This window comes from Anarrhichthys ocellatus, unplaced genomic scaffold (assembly GCF_004355925.1).
Source record: "Anarrhichthys ocellatus isolate YVR2014 unplaced genomic scaffold, GSC_Weel_1.0 scaffold86, whole genome shotgun sequence".
Taxonomy (NCBI): Eukaryota; Metazoa; Chordata; class Actinopteri; order Perciformes; family Anarhichadidae; genus Anarrhichthys; species Anarrhichthys ocellatus.
The window spans coordinates 508,599-524,900 of NW_022280116.1; the positions used below are offsets into that span (position 1 = coordinate 508,599).

The 16,302-nt window shown below is 45.8% G+C and overlaps 2 protein-coding genes across 7 annotated transcripts in view; one reads left to right on the plus strand and one right to left on the minus strand.

The window, feature by feature from the left end:
* The window catches only part of dnah7 (dynein, axonemal, heavy chain 7), a 69,934-nt gene extending 65,081 nt beyond the window's left edge, over window positions 1-4,853 (plus strand). For both annotated transcript variants that reach the window (XM_031874988.1, XM_031874989.1), the window contains 3 exons: window positions 1,182-1,359; window positions 2,154-2,257; window positions 4,207-4,853. In XM_031874988.1, the coding sequence (XP_031730848.1) occupies window positions 1,182-1,359; window positions 2,154-2,257; window positions 4,207-4,413 (489 nt within the window). In that variant the 3' untranslated portion in view covers window positions 4,414-4,853. The remainder of the gene's footprint in view (window positions 1-1,181; window positions 1,360-2,153; window positions 2,258-4,206) is intronic.
* Window positions 4,750-16,302, minus strand: part of slc39a10 (solute carrier family 39 member 10) — a 29,881-nt gene continuing 18,328 nt past the window's right edge. For all 5 annotated transcript variants that reach the window (XM_031874994.1, XM_031874993.1, XM_031874990.1 and 2 more), the window contains 7 exons: window positions 12,409-12,584; window positions 11,493-11,657; window positions 11,298-11,406; window positions 10,868-11,200; window positions 10,403-10,483; window positions 7,984-8,174; window positions 4,750-7,822 (listed from right to left, as the gene is read on the minus strand). In XM_031874994.1, the coding sequence (XP_031730854.1) occupies window positions 7,670-7,822; window positions 7,984-8,174; window positions 10,403-10,483; window positions 10,868-11,200; window positions 11,298-11,406; window positions 11,493-11,657; window positions 12,409-12,584 (1,208 nt within the window). In that variant the 3' untranslated portion in view covers window positions 4,750-7,669. The remainder of the gene's footprint in view (window positions 7,823-7,983; window positions 8,175-10,402; window positions 10,484-10,867; window positions 11,201-11,297; window positions 11,407-11,492; window positions 11,658-12,408; window positions 12,585-16,302) is intronic.

Consider the following 16,302-nt stretch of genomic DNA (forward strand, 5'->3'; position numbering starts at 1 on the left):
GTGTGTGTGTGTGTGTGTGTGTGTGTGTGTGTGTGTGTGTGTGTGTGCGTGTGTGCGTGTGTGCGTGTGTTATCCAACGGAGATGTCCACCCATGACTCCCCACAGGGTGAACTGGAAAGTCACGGGATTTTCATCTGAGACAGCATGCTTTCAGAAACAGAATACCTTGACATTTCGGGGAATATGATTGTTTGCTGTTTTTAGGGGAGTGAAGAAGAAAAACATCAGTTTCCCCTCAGTTTGTTCAGTCGACTGATATATCCGAGACATTGCACCCTAGCTTACAGCAGCACGGAGACTGGAAGCATCTAAGACGGGTCCATCCTCGCTTAAATGAACTATGCAATCAACATTACATTGCTCCCTCCAAACTTAAAAAAGGCTTGGTTGTGGGCAAGTGCGTGTGTTTACAGGGGAGCTTTGGTATTTTTCAACCTTTGCAACCCATGTTTCGTGTCTGACTAACGGGGACAACAATTTTGGAAATTGGCTGGTTCTTGAGCGAGAGTTACTGTAGTTCCACAAAAAGTGCTTGATTTTGCCACTGACAGGCTCAGATTGTTATCATTGGTGTCTGACAACATAATGGAAAGGACCCCACAGAGAAGCAGAGAAGGAGTCCCCCCCCCACACACACACTCTAGCTCCTCGTCCGCTCTTCAATTTACATGAGCTTCTCATCTGTAAACTCTGCCACAAATAAATAAAGGCGACCATTGACTTCTCCTCTCTCCAACTTACTCACGTTTCTGCTGTTGTAGGATTTCAGAAGGAGACTCCTGTTCTCTCAGTGTCAGTGGCAAAAACAGGCACTTTTAGTAGACACGCTGTACATTGAAGCTGTGCAAGTTCTCCCCCAATGCTGAACCAAATTTCAGAAATTGTTGTCACTTAAACACAAAAACATTTAAAACCCTCTCGGTTTATAAAGAATAGCAGATATGTTCAAGGATATTAATAATGATTCGGAAAAGTTTTGTGATCAAGTGAAGAATCTTCTTTTGACATTACAATTTGTGTGCTGCATTGACCTCAGATCAGACATTTTGTCTTGTTTTGTGAGCCTGAACCTGATGAGGATTATGGAACAAGTATTGTAAACCGAAGCAAAACTCAACCATCTCAACCCCTCCACTCCTTTGTAAATGTCCCTCTCTTCTCTGGCCTGCTGTGTTTTCAGGACTGGTACGAACACGGTACGCCTGCTGTATTCTGGGTGTCAGGATTCTTCTTCGCCCAGGCCTTCCTCACAGGCAGCCAGCAGAACTATGCCAGGAAACACACCATCCCTATTGACTTGCTCGGCTTCGACTTCGAGGTCCTGGATGAGATACAACACCAACAGCCTCCAGAGGATGGTAGGATACTAACGGGGTTAATGAGATAGGGCGAGAAAAGGGGTGTTTCTAGTGAAAGAAGGATGGTACTAGAATAGCTTTAGACAGGATAAAAACGCCTCCATTCGACACACCATCTAACAGTTTAATGAAGGTATAGATAAAAGACGGCAGAATGATGGAGAGCACTGGAGGGAAAAAAGAGATTAAAGAGGGTACGAAGGGATGAAAAGTGAGGTTTCAAAGCAGAAAGTGAAATAGGAGGAACATACAGTACGCAGAGGATGAAAGAGAAGAAACAAACAGATGGAAACTGACTGTATGTTAAAAAAGGCAGAGTGTAAAGTAAGTCAAAGCCTCCCTGCCTCTCCCTTATACATGCAGCCTTGCGTCAGCCCCTCGCTATGCCTCCAGCTCTGCTGTGAGATTCTAAGTCCCATAAAGCCTCGCCCTCAATCAGACCCCAGCTGGGGCCCCATCACACCGACACAGCCTCTGCTGCCGAGCTACAAATCTGACAGTGTGTTTGTGCATTTGGGCGTGTGCCACTGACAGGATGCCGACAGTCGGTTATCTCTAAATCTCACCACCTTTCCTCCACCTATAAGGAGAGCTCACAAGCTTTAAGAAAAGACAGCGCTGCAGCACAGAGGTCTGCTCAGCTCGCTTTACGGAAAAGCCGACAAGCATCATAGTCCCAGGGTTGCTCCATAACTGGAGGTTATGAAAAGTTTTAATGTCATAGTATAACTAACCACTCCTCTTGTGCCTCTGAATTGTCTCCGGTTGTGTGTGTGTGTGTGTGTGACACTCAGGTGTGTACATCAGAGGTTTGTTTCTGGATGGCGCCCGCTGGGAGAGGACGACCAAACTTCTGGCTGAGTCCTACCCCAAAGTGCTGCATGACCCCATGCCTGTGGTGAGTGAGGAGCACGCACAGATACTGTACACAGACGGTGTCTATCGATTGGGACACGGGGGGCGGCCGTGGCTCAGGAGACAAGGGCAGGGTTGTCCATTAATCGGAAGATCAGCATGTCGATATCTAAACACTTGCAGTTGGTCTCAAAACATGGCACTTAAGTTGCTCAATTCGCCCAAAACTGACACGGACAATTAAAACATTGGTCTGTGATTGGATGTTTCTTGCTGGAATGCACCAAAGGAGTCGTATTTAACTACTTCCCTTTGGTTTTATTGTACACAGCACAGACTTGTTCAGTCAACTTTTTTTTATCAAAGAAACAGATTTTAGTTAGAGTTAAAGCTAGGGTTGGTAATCTTCTTCAAAACATTTTTTCTTCATCACTACATCATCACGAATCAAATGCGCTGACAAAAAAAGGAAAGAAAATGCAGAGTCATGAGGACTGTAATGAGCCGTTCAGTCATTGGTCCATTTGGTTTTGCATCAACAGAAGTGACACGAGACAGAGAAGCTAAGCACAACCGAACGCTGAATATGAAATTTTCAGGTGATCCAAAAAAACGTTACAATCAACTGTCGTGAGCTGAAAACACGCAGACAACTCACAGACCGAACAACGCCGTGGCAACGTGACCTGCCAATCACAATCACAAGGTTACACGCTAAAAAGCATATGCTGCTTTCATCGTTTACTTTCAATGGGACCATCATTTCCTAAAATAACATCATGTTGTATTAAAGAAGACTTGAAACTAGCGATCGTGTTGCATAACATATTCTTGCATAAACTTTGAGGGGGTTTATTGATTCTGCTCCTGTGAATCTCTCTGGGCGTCAGAAGGGAGGAAAGATAATATCTGTTTACATATCAAATTATAAGAAATGGGGCAGATTCCATCATTATTTAGCTTGTAAACTCCTACGAGCCAACTGTTGTTTTTTTGTAATCAGAGACCAGCATTGTGAGTCTCCAAGGAGAACATGATCAACAACCACCACACTGTAGCTGCAGCTCTGCCCAGGAGGATGTTCACAGCTCCTTGTTCTGTGGATGCAATACTGAGCAGCAGCTTCAGCACTTTCGTTTAAATACGTCGTGCCTGCAGGAAGCCCGGCTCCTTTCCTCATCCTTTTTATTAATTAACAGAGCTCGATATGGTATATGAAAGCCGACTGACAGAGGGATGGAACAGAGAGCGAGGACTGATCAAGTCTTTATTTTCCCTCTGTTCTCTCCTCTTCACAATGTATTCAGTGATTAGGAATAATGCACAACACTGAGTTTTCTTTGTTTGTTGAAATGTTCAGACATTTCAGGGCAAGTTATTAACAGGATCAGTTTTCTGACAAGAGCCGAACTTAATTAAAAATGTGCTTATTACACGTGTGTGTGTGGGGTGGGGGGGGGGGAATCACAACACAGGCTGGCTTTGAAATGCAAATCCTCACCGAAGCGCTGCTTATGGAACCAGATGAGTACTTTTCTGGCTGCAACTCAACAAACAGTTTTTGTTTTGTTTTTGTGGAGATGTTTTTTCGAGCGGCCCAGTTTATCCCTTTTGCATAACCAAGACTTCTTAATAGCCCGAGGGGACTCTTCCTTGTGAATGCAATTGTTTTATAAGTTTCAGTCCCCGGAGTTTCACATTTGAAAGTTAATGTTTGTTTCACGTCCTGACCTTTGAACCTAAAATACAATCTGATCTCTTCGCTTCTTTGACAACCATCACGAGAATGTTCAATTTTGTTCTTTGTCATAAGAGGGACAGAATTTCATTTGATAGTTTAATCATTCCTCTAGTCCCTGAAGGACAGTGACTATTTGCTAAAGCAGCTAATGGAGGTAGAACTGACATGTGGAAGCCAGTTTAAACTTTAAAGTCCCGTGGTTTGATCCTGTCTGCCTCACTGGTCCTCTCTCTCTCTCTCTCTCCTGTCAGATGTGGCTGAAGCCTCTCAAACGGCAGGACGTCCCCCAGAGGATGTGCTATGTGGTGCCCGTCTACAAGACCAGCGAGCGGCGCGGCACCCTGTCCACCACCGGCCACTCCACCAACTACGTCATCGCCATGACGCTCAACTCCGACGTGGCCTCTGAACACTGGATCAGACGAGGGGTGGCGCTGCTCTGCCAGCTCAACTCCTAGTCAGTCTCTGAGTGTGTCTCGATGACATGCGCTGACATGTCATGAAATAACACCCGGTCTCTCTTTTTACGCAGTACCTACAAATCTACATGAATAGACCGGTGACGGGTGTTAAGAATTAGGTAGCAGAGAACCGTTTTCAGAGATTACTACTTGTATAGGAGAGAAATGAAGTCCTACGGTATTCTATGAAGGGAACGTTTTGAAAATCGATGTAAGTTTTACCGGCCACAAACGCCATTGATTATTTCGGTGAGCTTACAAGCCTACATTGTTGTGCATGTTAGAGCTGACCGTGCTGTATTTTTTGTCCTTGAAGTAAAAAAACCCAAAAAAAACAGTATGAGTGAATTTATTATGGTCACATTGGTCTTATCCTACCCATACATGTAAAAGGGTATCATTCTTCACATACAGATGTATTTACATTCATTTTTTTAGGTTTTATGAATCATTCGGAAAGTACTGAGTATTTTGAAAATACAGAGACTGCCCATTTCTGAATCTAACCTTTCCAAATATGAAATTGTTATTCTCTCTTTAAGGCAGAAGTTGGCCATTTTGAATTTTAGCATTTTGCCTTCGGATTATTCACTACGATTTTTTTGTATGTCAACAAGAATACCTTTAGGGGTACGATTCAAGTAAAACGGCTTTTGTTGCGATTTGTGAGAAAGCAAGTTACATTACTCGACTTGCCCCCAAACATTACAGTAGCCTGATTACCGACAATATTTCAATACTAATACCGATAATTGAGCTCGACTGCTGATGGCAGAAACACTCAGCCGCAGCGTACACATTTATTTAGTTTCTAAAAGTATGCGTTGTTCACTGAGCCTTTGTGTTTATGTGAGAACCGGCTTTGCTAAACCTGCTGATCTGGGAACAGAAGCTGAAGCAGGAGACGAGTGGAGAGAGGAGATGTTGTGCTCCCTGTAACATTATGCCAGAAAGAGAGATCTTTTCAGAGTTTATTTTCGTTCCGTGATGAGGAGAATGCACAGACAGGCAAACAGCAAGAATGTCACACTTTGCATTTTTTATATCCAGATTACTAAACAAACATACAGACAAGAAAGCAAAAATGAGAAGAATCATCAACCTTCATTTCGAAGAAACTTTGGGGGCATACTGTCACTAGCCAATCGCACGCTTGACAGCACAGTTTGGATTTTAATTACACAAGAAATACAGAAACTCTAAGAAAATCAGAAAGAAGGACCCCTTCTCTCTTAAATAAAATACAATATTGCAGGAAAATACCGGATAAATATCAAATAGTCACGTTTCAAATTATGAACTGTACTTTGAATCGGAACAGAATGAAAGCACATTCAGATCCCGTCGAACATAAGATGAAATAATACAATTCCTGTTAAAAGACAAAGTGATGCAGATAAGTTATGTGTTCACACAACTGCATCACCCAAAAAAAAAAAAAAAAAAAAAAAGGCTCAGAACACCAGTCTCAATATGCCCCAAAGTCTTCTTCGTGATCTTCACGCGGTTCATTTAAAAAGTAACAAAAGGCTGCGAATAGTTAACTTTGCAGTACAAAGAATGAAATCAAATGTACACTCAACACAACGTCCGTACCGTTTTCACTCATGCTTCATGCATGATGACTCAGACGGGTCAATAACGCCACTTCGATGGGACCGATGATGATTTACAGCCAGTTGAGACGTAAGATGATGGATGTCACACAGTGACAGGATAGATGAAGCCACACACATTATCGGTGTGCTCTAGCAGCTGAAGCTAGGCTAGCTAGCTTAAGGACAGCCAATGGAATGTAGGGGAGGGGGGGGTCAAGCGCCAGCCACTGAAAGTCCACACTCTGGGCCAGTTTTGGCACGGTCAGCAGAATGTCGATAATGTACGCCCTCTTATCTCAGCATATTAATCTATGTCTATGTCCTACGGTTTAATACCTCAGGTCAAACGTCCGTTACTGTTCCCATGTGATACGAGAGAACCGTCCTCCGTCTGATCCGTCTCAGGAAGTTCACTCACTGACACAAGTACTTTCAAATCTATTTTTTAGCAGCAACAAAACATTGATTTCTTTTTGCCACTCGACTACTGAAGCTATAAAGACCTCGAGTATTTACAGTTCATCATAAAAAAAAGAGAATTTGTGTGACAACTCGACCTCCTACTGTAATGAAACGTCCAGTGCAGGGTGGTCCGACTGGAATAAGCACCTTTCAGGAACTCAAAGAGGCGGCTCCCTCAAGAAACCTATAAACTACAATTCACACTGTGAAGCTGCTGATTCTTAGGAAGAAAGATACGCCGTAAAGGCCTAACGGCTACAGATTGTCAAACCCTTTAAAAAAAAAAAAATAAAAAAAAAAAGAATTGGTCGGACATTTGTGACGTCTAGTTTCTTAGCAAAATCATGAAAGTCTTAAATGCACATTTGTAAAGGCTCTGGCAGCTGTGTTAGCTATCACTATGAACTACAAGGGTTAAAGAATTAGAATTAGTCAATAAAATGCAGCAAAAAAAAGAAAAGCACTGAGCTTTAGATCTACCGGGGAAAAGTCAGGGGAACACTTTTCTGTTTTGACACTTAAAAGCTGTCGATACATTTTGAACGTGAAGCTAAATGTTTAATTGCGGGTGTAGCCGACTAAAGGGAGCGCTCCGCCGGTGCTGCTCCAGTGGCCGGGGCTTGGCACAGAGACACACGAGATGTTTCAGACATCAGGAGCCGATGATGGATGGAGCGCAGATGTACCGGGCATGGATGACGGGACAGAGCACAGGATGGATACGAGATGAGACGACAACACGCTAACAACAGGTGATGATGATGATGATCATGATGATGGCGATGCATAGGCGGCGAGCTGCCGGGCCGTGACACCACCTTCCCGTCTGCAGCTCTTTTTTTAAATTTTATTTCTTTTTTTCTTAAGATGGAGCCTAGAGCGGTTCGGAGCAGAGGAGGTGTTCTCTGGTTTTTCGTGTGCAGCAGCCTCGCTCTCCTTTTCCAGAATCGGAGTTGATGGAGGAGAGATAATGGAGGGGCAGAGTGTAAACACCACTGGCAGAGTCATGAGATGTGCATAAGCGTACCGCTGCATGTTTTTGGAATGGAGGCACTGGCCATGAACGAGACCCACACCGCATGCAAGACCGGGCCGCTTGTGTTGCGAACGAAGCATGTTTAAGGCCAAGGAGGACCAATATTGATACATCCAGCTCTCCCCTCTTTCACTCCCCACCCCCCCGCTCTCCTCGACTAAAAGCCAAAATTGAAAACGATGCGGTCCTCGAAGATGGCGATGAGCAGCATGATGCTGAACCCGGTCAGCAGGCCCAGGTTCTGCAGGACAAAGTGTCCCAGCTGGCAGCGCTTGTGGTCCTCGCTGTCCCCGTGAAGCATCTCTGGCAGCTGTGAAAGAGACAAAGTGACCAGTTGGAATCAGAGACTGACTTCCTGGAATTAGCGTTGCAGATCAGTAGAGGGAGGCAGCGTGAGCTGATGTTGTTAGGGAGGGGGGGGGGGGGGCAATTATCACTCTGGGGCTGTCGATGGGAGCGCGCCAAACTCACCATATCCACCAGAGCCACGTAAAGGAACATGCCGGCCGTGATGGCGAAGATCCAGCTGGTGACATTGTGTGTGTACTGGCCCACGGCGGTGCCAATCACCATGCCCACGTAGGCCATGAGGGCGGACAGCAGATTGTAGAAGATGGCCTGCTTCACTGACATCCCGGCTTTCAGCAGCACCGCAAAGTCACCTGTCAGCCAGGAGACACACACGCACATATACACACAGTCATTTAAACACCATTTAAGCAACTCCCATGCACCCGTCTCTTATCCTGACACTTGGGTACCCGGCCTCTGTGTCTTGAGTGATTCTGTTCGTTACACAAGTTGTTTATGAAAGGTTAAAAGCAACAGAAACTGAAAGTTGGTGACAGCCATGTGTCCGATTCCTGTTTACGCTTCGCAAAGCGACGCTGCACTTTGCAGGCGCACAGAGCCCCTCTGTGAATAGCTCGGCGCTCGTCACGCTGTGTTTGTTTTTTAATCTTTTTTTTCTGTTTTCGGTCTATTCTGCCGCTGCCTTTCGGTGACGAGGTGAGCACGTTAGAAGCGAACTCTCTCCACACATCCGCCTCCGTTATCTGTCTTCGAGCAGGTGGGAAAACAGACCAGGAGCCTATCTCTCTCTCTCTTTCTCTCTAAGAAATATGTCCTTAACTCCCTTCTGATGCGCTTATGATTACACATGCACGCCGTAGCCTCTCTACCCTCTTCAATCATAGCCGGGGCCAAATGCAGGAAGAGGCCCAAGTCTCAGCGGAAACGCCCTGGATTTGGAGAGAGAGAGAGATGAATACTGAGAAGGGGGTGGCCTACATTTCCTGCACTGTGTAACAAGCGGCCTCTTTTCCTGGCTAATTACCTCAATGAATATATTACCACTCTGCTCTCATCCATCAATCAAATCCAGAGAAAAAGGGTGGAGGTGGAGGGGAGAAATTAAAGAGAGACACGCCTAACTTCAATGGACTTTTTTTTCTTTTTACGTTTCCTGCCTCCCTGGTTCCAAACCGTCCGACAGTCAGACACGGCTGCCGCCGCCTCATCTACCGCAATTAACACACCCATCACTGCCAATTAGTTTCACTCTGGGTGGTTAAAGAACCCTCATAATCATCATCTTTGCCATCCAGCTGCCTGGCGGGAGGGGGGGGGCGGCGGCGGCTTTTGTGTCGAGGAGGAGCTGAGAGGTGCACTTGTCAAACTGCTGGGTTTGTCTGACGAGCCGGCCCTACAGGGGTGAAGGCGCGGCGGCAAGTGCCGCTGAAGAGCGGGTTTGCCGAATCAACATTAAATGTGAAAAAAAGAACACGGGGGCGAGAGAGAGAGAGAGACTGATCTCGCAAATCTTAACGTGCCGCTTGAGACAGGCGCAGTCAACCATCTGGAAAACTCGAGTGCGACTGAGTCGAAACGGAGACAAAAAAAAAAAAAAAAAAAAAAAAGCATGTTGGACCAGAATCAAAGCTCCTCTGTGCGATCCTGAAGCCTCACAGATGACAGCCAGTGACTGCAGATTTCTTTTTGGCAGTTTTTGCAGCAAAACGCGAAGCATCACAGACTTTTAAAGCAGGCGGTTTGCAGCGTTAGTTGAACCCAAATGTGTTTCACCCTCCCCCTTTTTTCCTTGCGTAGACGCTTTTAACGGAGGCAGACGTGAACACGGAGACAACAGAGAGGAAGCTGCTGGTCAACACGAGGGGGAGCAGGCAGACATAACGTTCAGGCTTTTAACCGACGTGGTGGCTCTATTCATCAAGCGCACAAACGAGGCTGCACCAGGACCAGACACATCATGAGCACTGATGTGCTGCGCGTGGGCCCCGTTGTCTGTCTTTCCCCCCGCCGCTCTCTCGCTATAAACAAACAGGCGGAGGAGAGCACTGTGGAGTAAGAAAAGAAAGTAAAATGTTCACCGCCGCCGAGTCAAACTGAATCAAATGGGTCCTTGGAGGGAACGGATTCCAATGCAAATGAACGCACCAGCAGCTGGAGCGCCTTTTGAGGCTGACTGTATTGAACAACGCGCGGCAGGCGCGGTACATCATCCTCCCTGACAGACACGTTGACAGGCCATTTTGCCGCTGTCAGAGGGAAAAAAAAGCCATTAATCAGGCGGGAAAGAAGTACATTTTTCTGGAGTGAGGAGAAGAGTGATGGTTATCGACACCGCCGGGTTTCTTAACAAGTTCCGAGGGACCGGAGAGGGTGTGAGACTCCCTGGGATCATAGTTCCAGTCAGAAAAAAAACGATCCGTTTGGCAGCGATTTAGACACTTATCATTACGCGAGCGAACTTGCGAAGCCTCCACAAAGCGCCTTTGTTCTATGTGTTGGATAAATGAGGTGTGCCTGGTGTGAGATGAGAAAATAACTTGTTGTGTTTGACACTTTTCTTTTGTCGCACTCCACTTACCAAGTTCATGAGGTAATTCGTGGCAGAAAACAGCCACTGATGTGCTGATGCCTCCCGTCACGTTTGCGCTGAATGCTGCGCCTGTAGACAAATGTTGGGGAAGGGTGGGGTTAGGCCTGTTCTCTGCTGAGCTGAAAGATTAAAGATTGATGCCACTTCTGTGTCTGTTACGCTACATGTGAAGCTAGAAACAATCAGCTAAGCATAAAGACAGGAAACAGGGACAGCTAGCTTTAGCCGGGCACAGTGACTCCTTGCTCCGAAACACAACAAGTTACTTTAAGGGAGAGGTACGTAGCTTGACACATAAACTCAACACGGCACTTATGGAAGGCCACTGAATGAGGCTGAAAGCTGATGGAAGAATTCCAGTAAGTGACCGTAACTTTTGTCAAACATCTGTTAGCGGAGTAACAGGGATTCCTCACTTATTCATTTGTAGAATAACCAACCAGAACCTCTTACCTATAGCCAGGCCGTCACTGAAGTTATGCATGCCATCGCCCATGATGACCATCCAGGCGATGCTGGCTATGCCGGCATCCTTCATCTCCTGGTCGGAGTGGCAGTTCCCGCCGTGGGAGTGACCATGGCCGTGCGAGTGGCCGTGCGAGTGGCCGTGCGAGTGGCCGTGGTGCTTGGCCTTGCCCCCGTTCTCCTTGGTTGGCGACTGGTGGTCTTGTCGGGCATTCTCCGGCGCCAGCGGCGTCTTGTTGGTGGGGGAGTCAGGCGTCCGCAGCTCCGAGATCTGCGTGTCGTTGTGGCCGTTGTCGCAGGAGACGGCGGTGTTATCGGGGTCTGTAGGAGACGGAGGGGGAGATGTTTAGGGCCAAAATAAAAAAGCACCCCGTGAAGGAGCTGGTGGAGGCTGCGAGCTGCCGTGAAGGCTTCTTACCTTCGCTGAGTGGCTTCAGGTGCAGCCACTCCGCATCCGAGCGCCGATTTAATTTGTGATCGGACAACTTCCGGCCGATCTTGCCCTCCTCGCTCGCCTTCTTCATGTCCTGTGAGCAGCATGAGACACACGATTCTATATGCTCTGTCCACGGAAATTCAATACGTCATACATTTAAGCAGCTGCTAGTCTTACCCTGTGGTCTTTGTAGTGCTTAAACATGCCGATGCAGTGTTCGATGATGAAGAGGAGGTAGATGCCGGCCAGCGCCGTTAGGCCCTTCCACACTCCGTCAAAGTCCGCTATTAGATCAATTTCTTTATCCGGCTTATGCTCGCTGTGGTCGTGCGGCTCTAGGGACTGTGGACGAGGAGAAAAACGGAGGGATATTGGGGGGTGTTAATAAAGTCTGTCCCACACTAGCCATACATTTAAAAAAAAAAAAAAAAAAAAAAAAAAAAAGTTCATGACATGATGGGTTCATCAGGAATTCAATTAAATGGTTTTTTAAATGCTTTTGTGTGACCCTACATATTTACAGTTCTATATCAATCATAAAAAGTGCAATAATGACATCAGCTGAGCTACAAATACATACAATTTGTAATGAAATGAAATACAAGAAATCCGGTGAGTTTGAAGACAATGAAACAGAAACATAACTGAATATATAAACCTGCTGTTAGATTTGTGACCCCTGTTTGATTTTCATACAATCCCTTTACATGGTGGTCAGAACCGTCTTAAACTCATTCGATTTGTGTGAATAATACACCAAACAGCAAGTCAGCTATTCATGACATGGTGGTGCATGAAGCTGTGACGAGTGATGCGAGGCAGCCCTGACATGTCACCTCTGCTGGCCCGCTATTGGCTGATATAGTGCTTGGGTTGATGATTGTAGTCTGTGTTTTACACGAGTCGGCAAAGAAGAATCCCACTAAGACGTTTAGTTTTTTTATACAAAACGTTTTTACTTACTTTTTACCAACAATTTCTCTGGAGTTTTATAAAGACCAGCCCTGATTTTTTTTCATACATATACACAAAATGATTGATGTCGTCCATCTCTGTGGGTGTGACAAGAGCAGCATCCTGTAAAAGTACTCACGTGGGGCAGCAGATGAAGGAGGGCGTCACCGCTGAGCGTGCCCACGGCCAGCGCCACCAGGAAGGTGAGCAGGAACTTGAAGCAGGACTGTTTGAGGATGGGCACGAGCACCACGCCCAGCAGAGACAGCAGGCTGATGATGGTGATGGACACAAACCCCGACAGCCACACCCACCCTGGACAAGGGGACAGACAAAAGACAAGTCACTCTCCAGGAACAGCCACGGCTCCACCTGCTCGCTGAAGGTATTGTTTCCCTTCCACTCCACATGTGAAGGAAACTATCCCTCAGAGGACTTTCCGACCCGCGCGTCCTTGTGATGACACACGATACCTAAAGCAAGAAATGTGAAGTGACATTTTTCATTCGAGGCCGCAGACGTGAAGCCGAGGAGGAATAAGTCAGAAAAGTACACTATCATTTAAAACTGTCAGCCGAGGACACGTATCAAAACAGCGTGCCAGAGACGGCGTGAGGCAAAACTTCACGATTCTTTCGTCACAGAGGACGGAATGTTTAGTGTCGTATGAAATTCAATGTCAAGTCAAAGCTGGCGGCGTGTTTGCTAAAGCGGCCCCTCGCGGCTGGCGTTCATTTATAGCACCGGAGCGCAGTGTGCGTGTAATGCACATCTTACAGACAATTGACTTCTGTGAGGCGTTTCAGGGGAAAGTCACAACAAGGTGTACATTCAGAAGTGAAAGGTAAAGCAAATATATGATCCTCACAGATTGAGCTGGTTATTAATGATTAAAACATTTAAACTTAATCGCTGGCTTTGTCAAGATCAAAGGGTTTGACCATTAATTATGTCCCGATACATTTTGTCAACATATTACATAGTGGAATGTGATTGGTCAAGTCTTGTGTCAACTGATCCTTGAATTATGGTTGTTTTTTTTCTTGCTCATGGATCCCCTTTTGTTGAAGTTTTGTATATCTGTAGAAAAAACAACATTTTTGGCAGATATACTTGTTACTATCATTCTGCTGTTGTTTCAGAATAATGGACAGCCTGTTTGTTGCGTGTAGAGGTGTGTGTGTGTGTGTGTGTGTGCGTGCGTGTGTGTGTGGTGCAGTGCAGTCAGCGGCAGGCCTGCTTGCTTTACGTGGTTGAATTGAAATGGTAGAATTTTTGGTTCTAATTCCGTTTGTCCCTAATTGTAGGTAAAAGGTAAGGAAGTGAAGGGAAATGACCGGGAAGTAAAGGGAAACATGCCTCCCCTGCTGATTTTAGAGAATGGTTCATAAATTGAAAATATAACTAGCGTGAGTGTGAGTGCTCTGATCAATACGTTTATTCTTTCATTTTTAAACAGCAGCCTTATGTCATCGTTATATATATATATATACGATGAATGATCCTTTGTTTTATAACCACATCTTCCCGTCACTGTGACGATTCAACTGTAATATTTGCTGGCGAATCAGGCTCCTTGTCGAATAGTTGACTATTCAGAGCCCCCAGCTCCCTTTAAACTATTTAGCCCTGATATAGCTTAATCCATCTCAACAAAAAGAACCAAAACTGCCATCTAGCCAGAGGGGGAAAATGACTCATAACAGCAGAATCACACTGGCAGACACACTTCCTCTCCTCATCTAATCGGCCCCAGGTGGTGTCGCTTGTGAAGAGATGATCTGAAACATGTCTTACGCCTGATAGAGCGCTCTTTAGAGAGACTGAATCAAGCTGTTACTGTCCCATTACCCAGCTGTAGGATTAAAAAACATTGAAAGAAAAGAAAAATGCCCCCCCCCCCCCCGGCAGCCATCTCCTCACTCCAAACAGGAGGCTGGAGTTCCTCGAGGGGAAATATTTGAACTGAAGAGGAAGGCCCCGATGCTGAAGTGCTGATTACAGCCACTTCGTCATTAGCTTTTGGGAAGCTTGCTACTCAAACCCTGACCCTCGTCGCAGGTTTGCATGTGTCCTCTGACGCCATGACAGAACAAACTGGTGGCATTTGGTGTCTTAATGATAGAGTTCATCGCTATTATTGGATTTTGGATTTGGGGGGATACTGTCCCTTTAAGGGCCAATACAGACCCCTTGACAATGCAGCTGAGCACCATACTCATTCAGGACTCTTTGAGCTCTTTTAATTCAACCATAAGGTGTATTTTATTATATTAAAGCTGTTAATAAAAGCTGTTATATTACCAACAGCTTTCTGAAACTCTTTATTTTTGTACTCGGGGAACTCATTAACCTGACTCGCCAGATGGTTTGCTACACAGAAACCATCTGAGAAGCAGTCATTAGAAACTGTTTGGAAAAGGGCAGGCACTTAAAAAAAATACTTGGCAGGTGATTTGATGAACAATCTGTCAATCAAACTCTTGCCAAAGCCAGTTGGGAGAGGAGCAAAAACATCTTTTCCATTGGAAAAACACCTTCAGTGTTGTTGTTTGGTCTTCTTCCAATGAAGGAATACTCTCCAGTTCTGATATAACTGATGCTATTGCAGCCTCCATGCTAACCTCTTTAGGAGCCGCCACTGTTGTTTTGAACAGTCGCCTCTCCGTGTCAGCGACCTGTCAATCACAAGGTAGCCCCGCCCTAAAGCATACCCTGCTTTATGATCTATGTCACTCTAAATGGGACCATAATTAGCGAAATGAACATCATGCTGTATTGAAAAAGACTGAGAAACTAGAGATGAGTCGCCTCCTGCTGGCCATTAGAAAGAATGCAAGTTTAAGGCACTTTCGCATTGGCTTCACTTTTCACTGGGCGGAACCAGTGAGGACCTCTGCACCAGCATGTAAATGTAACACAGTATTATTGATACGAACAAGAACTTAGAATACAGAAAACAGACAAAAAATATCAAGAAAATAGATTTCAACGCTAGGTTTGCATTTTTGTATATTATATTTGCAGTGTTGCATTTATCCAAGTGTGATATTTCTTTGTATTTTTAAGGCAAAAGCATTTGTGGTCTTTACTTTCTCCTTTTCAAATACATGCTGTTTTGAGCATTTATTTTTGGCACTACTGCTATATTACTGTTTTGCATTCAGGATGTTTTCCGTTTTCTCTGTTGCGTTATTTATATTTAATAAAGACAACCCTCCGACAGGCATTACTGAGTAAAATGTGGATCCAGAATCTGTGTCCCCGCTACGGTTCACCGTGCTAAAATGACCCATCGTCTATAGTCTCTATAGTCAGAGAGACAGTTAATGTAACGGTTACATATTTTAGACCACATATTGATAACAATAATGTGCCATCTGCTGCAGCTACAGCATGAAGCACCAGTTTATCCGCGGTACATTAGGAAGGACGACCTGGACAGGCTGAATCCATTTCCTCCTCACAGATGAGAACGTCTTTAATGACCCTCACTTTCTCCTTCTTTTGTCACCACCGTTTTCAATGTGCTTTACAAAAGTAAAAGGCGCTGCGGTTGACCGCTTTCTTATTTGTCGAATCGAGCGGAACAACGCGGGACCCTGAGAGGCAACTGTACATCAGCCGGACCCCCGCAGGTCCTTCACGCTCACACAGCTCATCTACTTCTCTCCCTCTCTCATTACCCCTCAACGCAGTCCTGGTTTGGTGTGGAGGTAGGCGAGTGGGGCGGCGGAGGAGCGACGGACGCCGTGATGAGGGAATCGAAGAGAGGAGAAGGAGACCCACTGGTCTGTGTCTTCTCTCCAATTACGCATCTCCTGTGAGCCGTGGCTCAGACAAATGGCCCAGGGTGTCGCTAAGGCACTCCTAATTGGCACAGCGCAAAGAAAAGGGGAGGGGAGTGGGGACCGGAGAGAAACCCGGCTGCAAATTTCCCGAGGTCCCCCGTGGATGTCGGCGGGAGGTAAACGAGAGGTAGCTTCGCGGCGTGTGGCGATGCCTACGGTTGACTCATGGTGCACAATCGCTG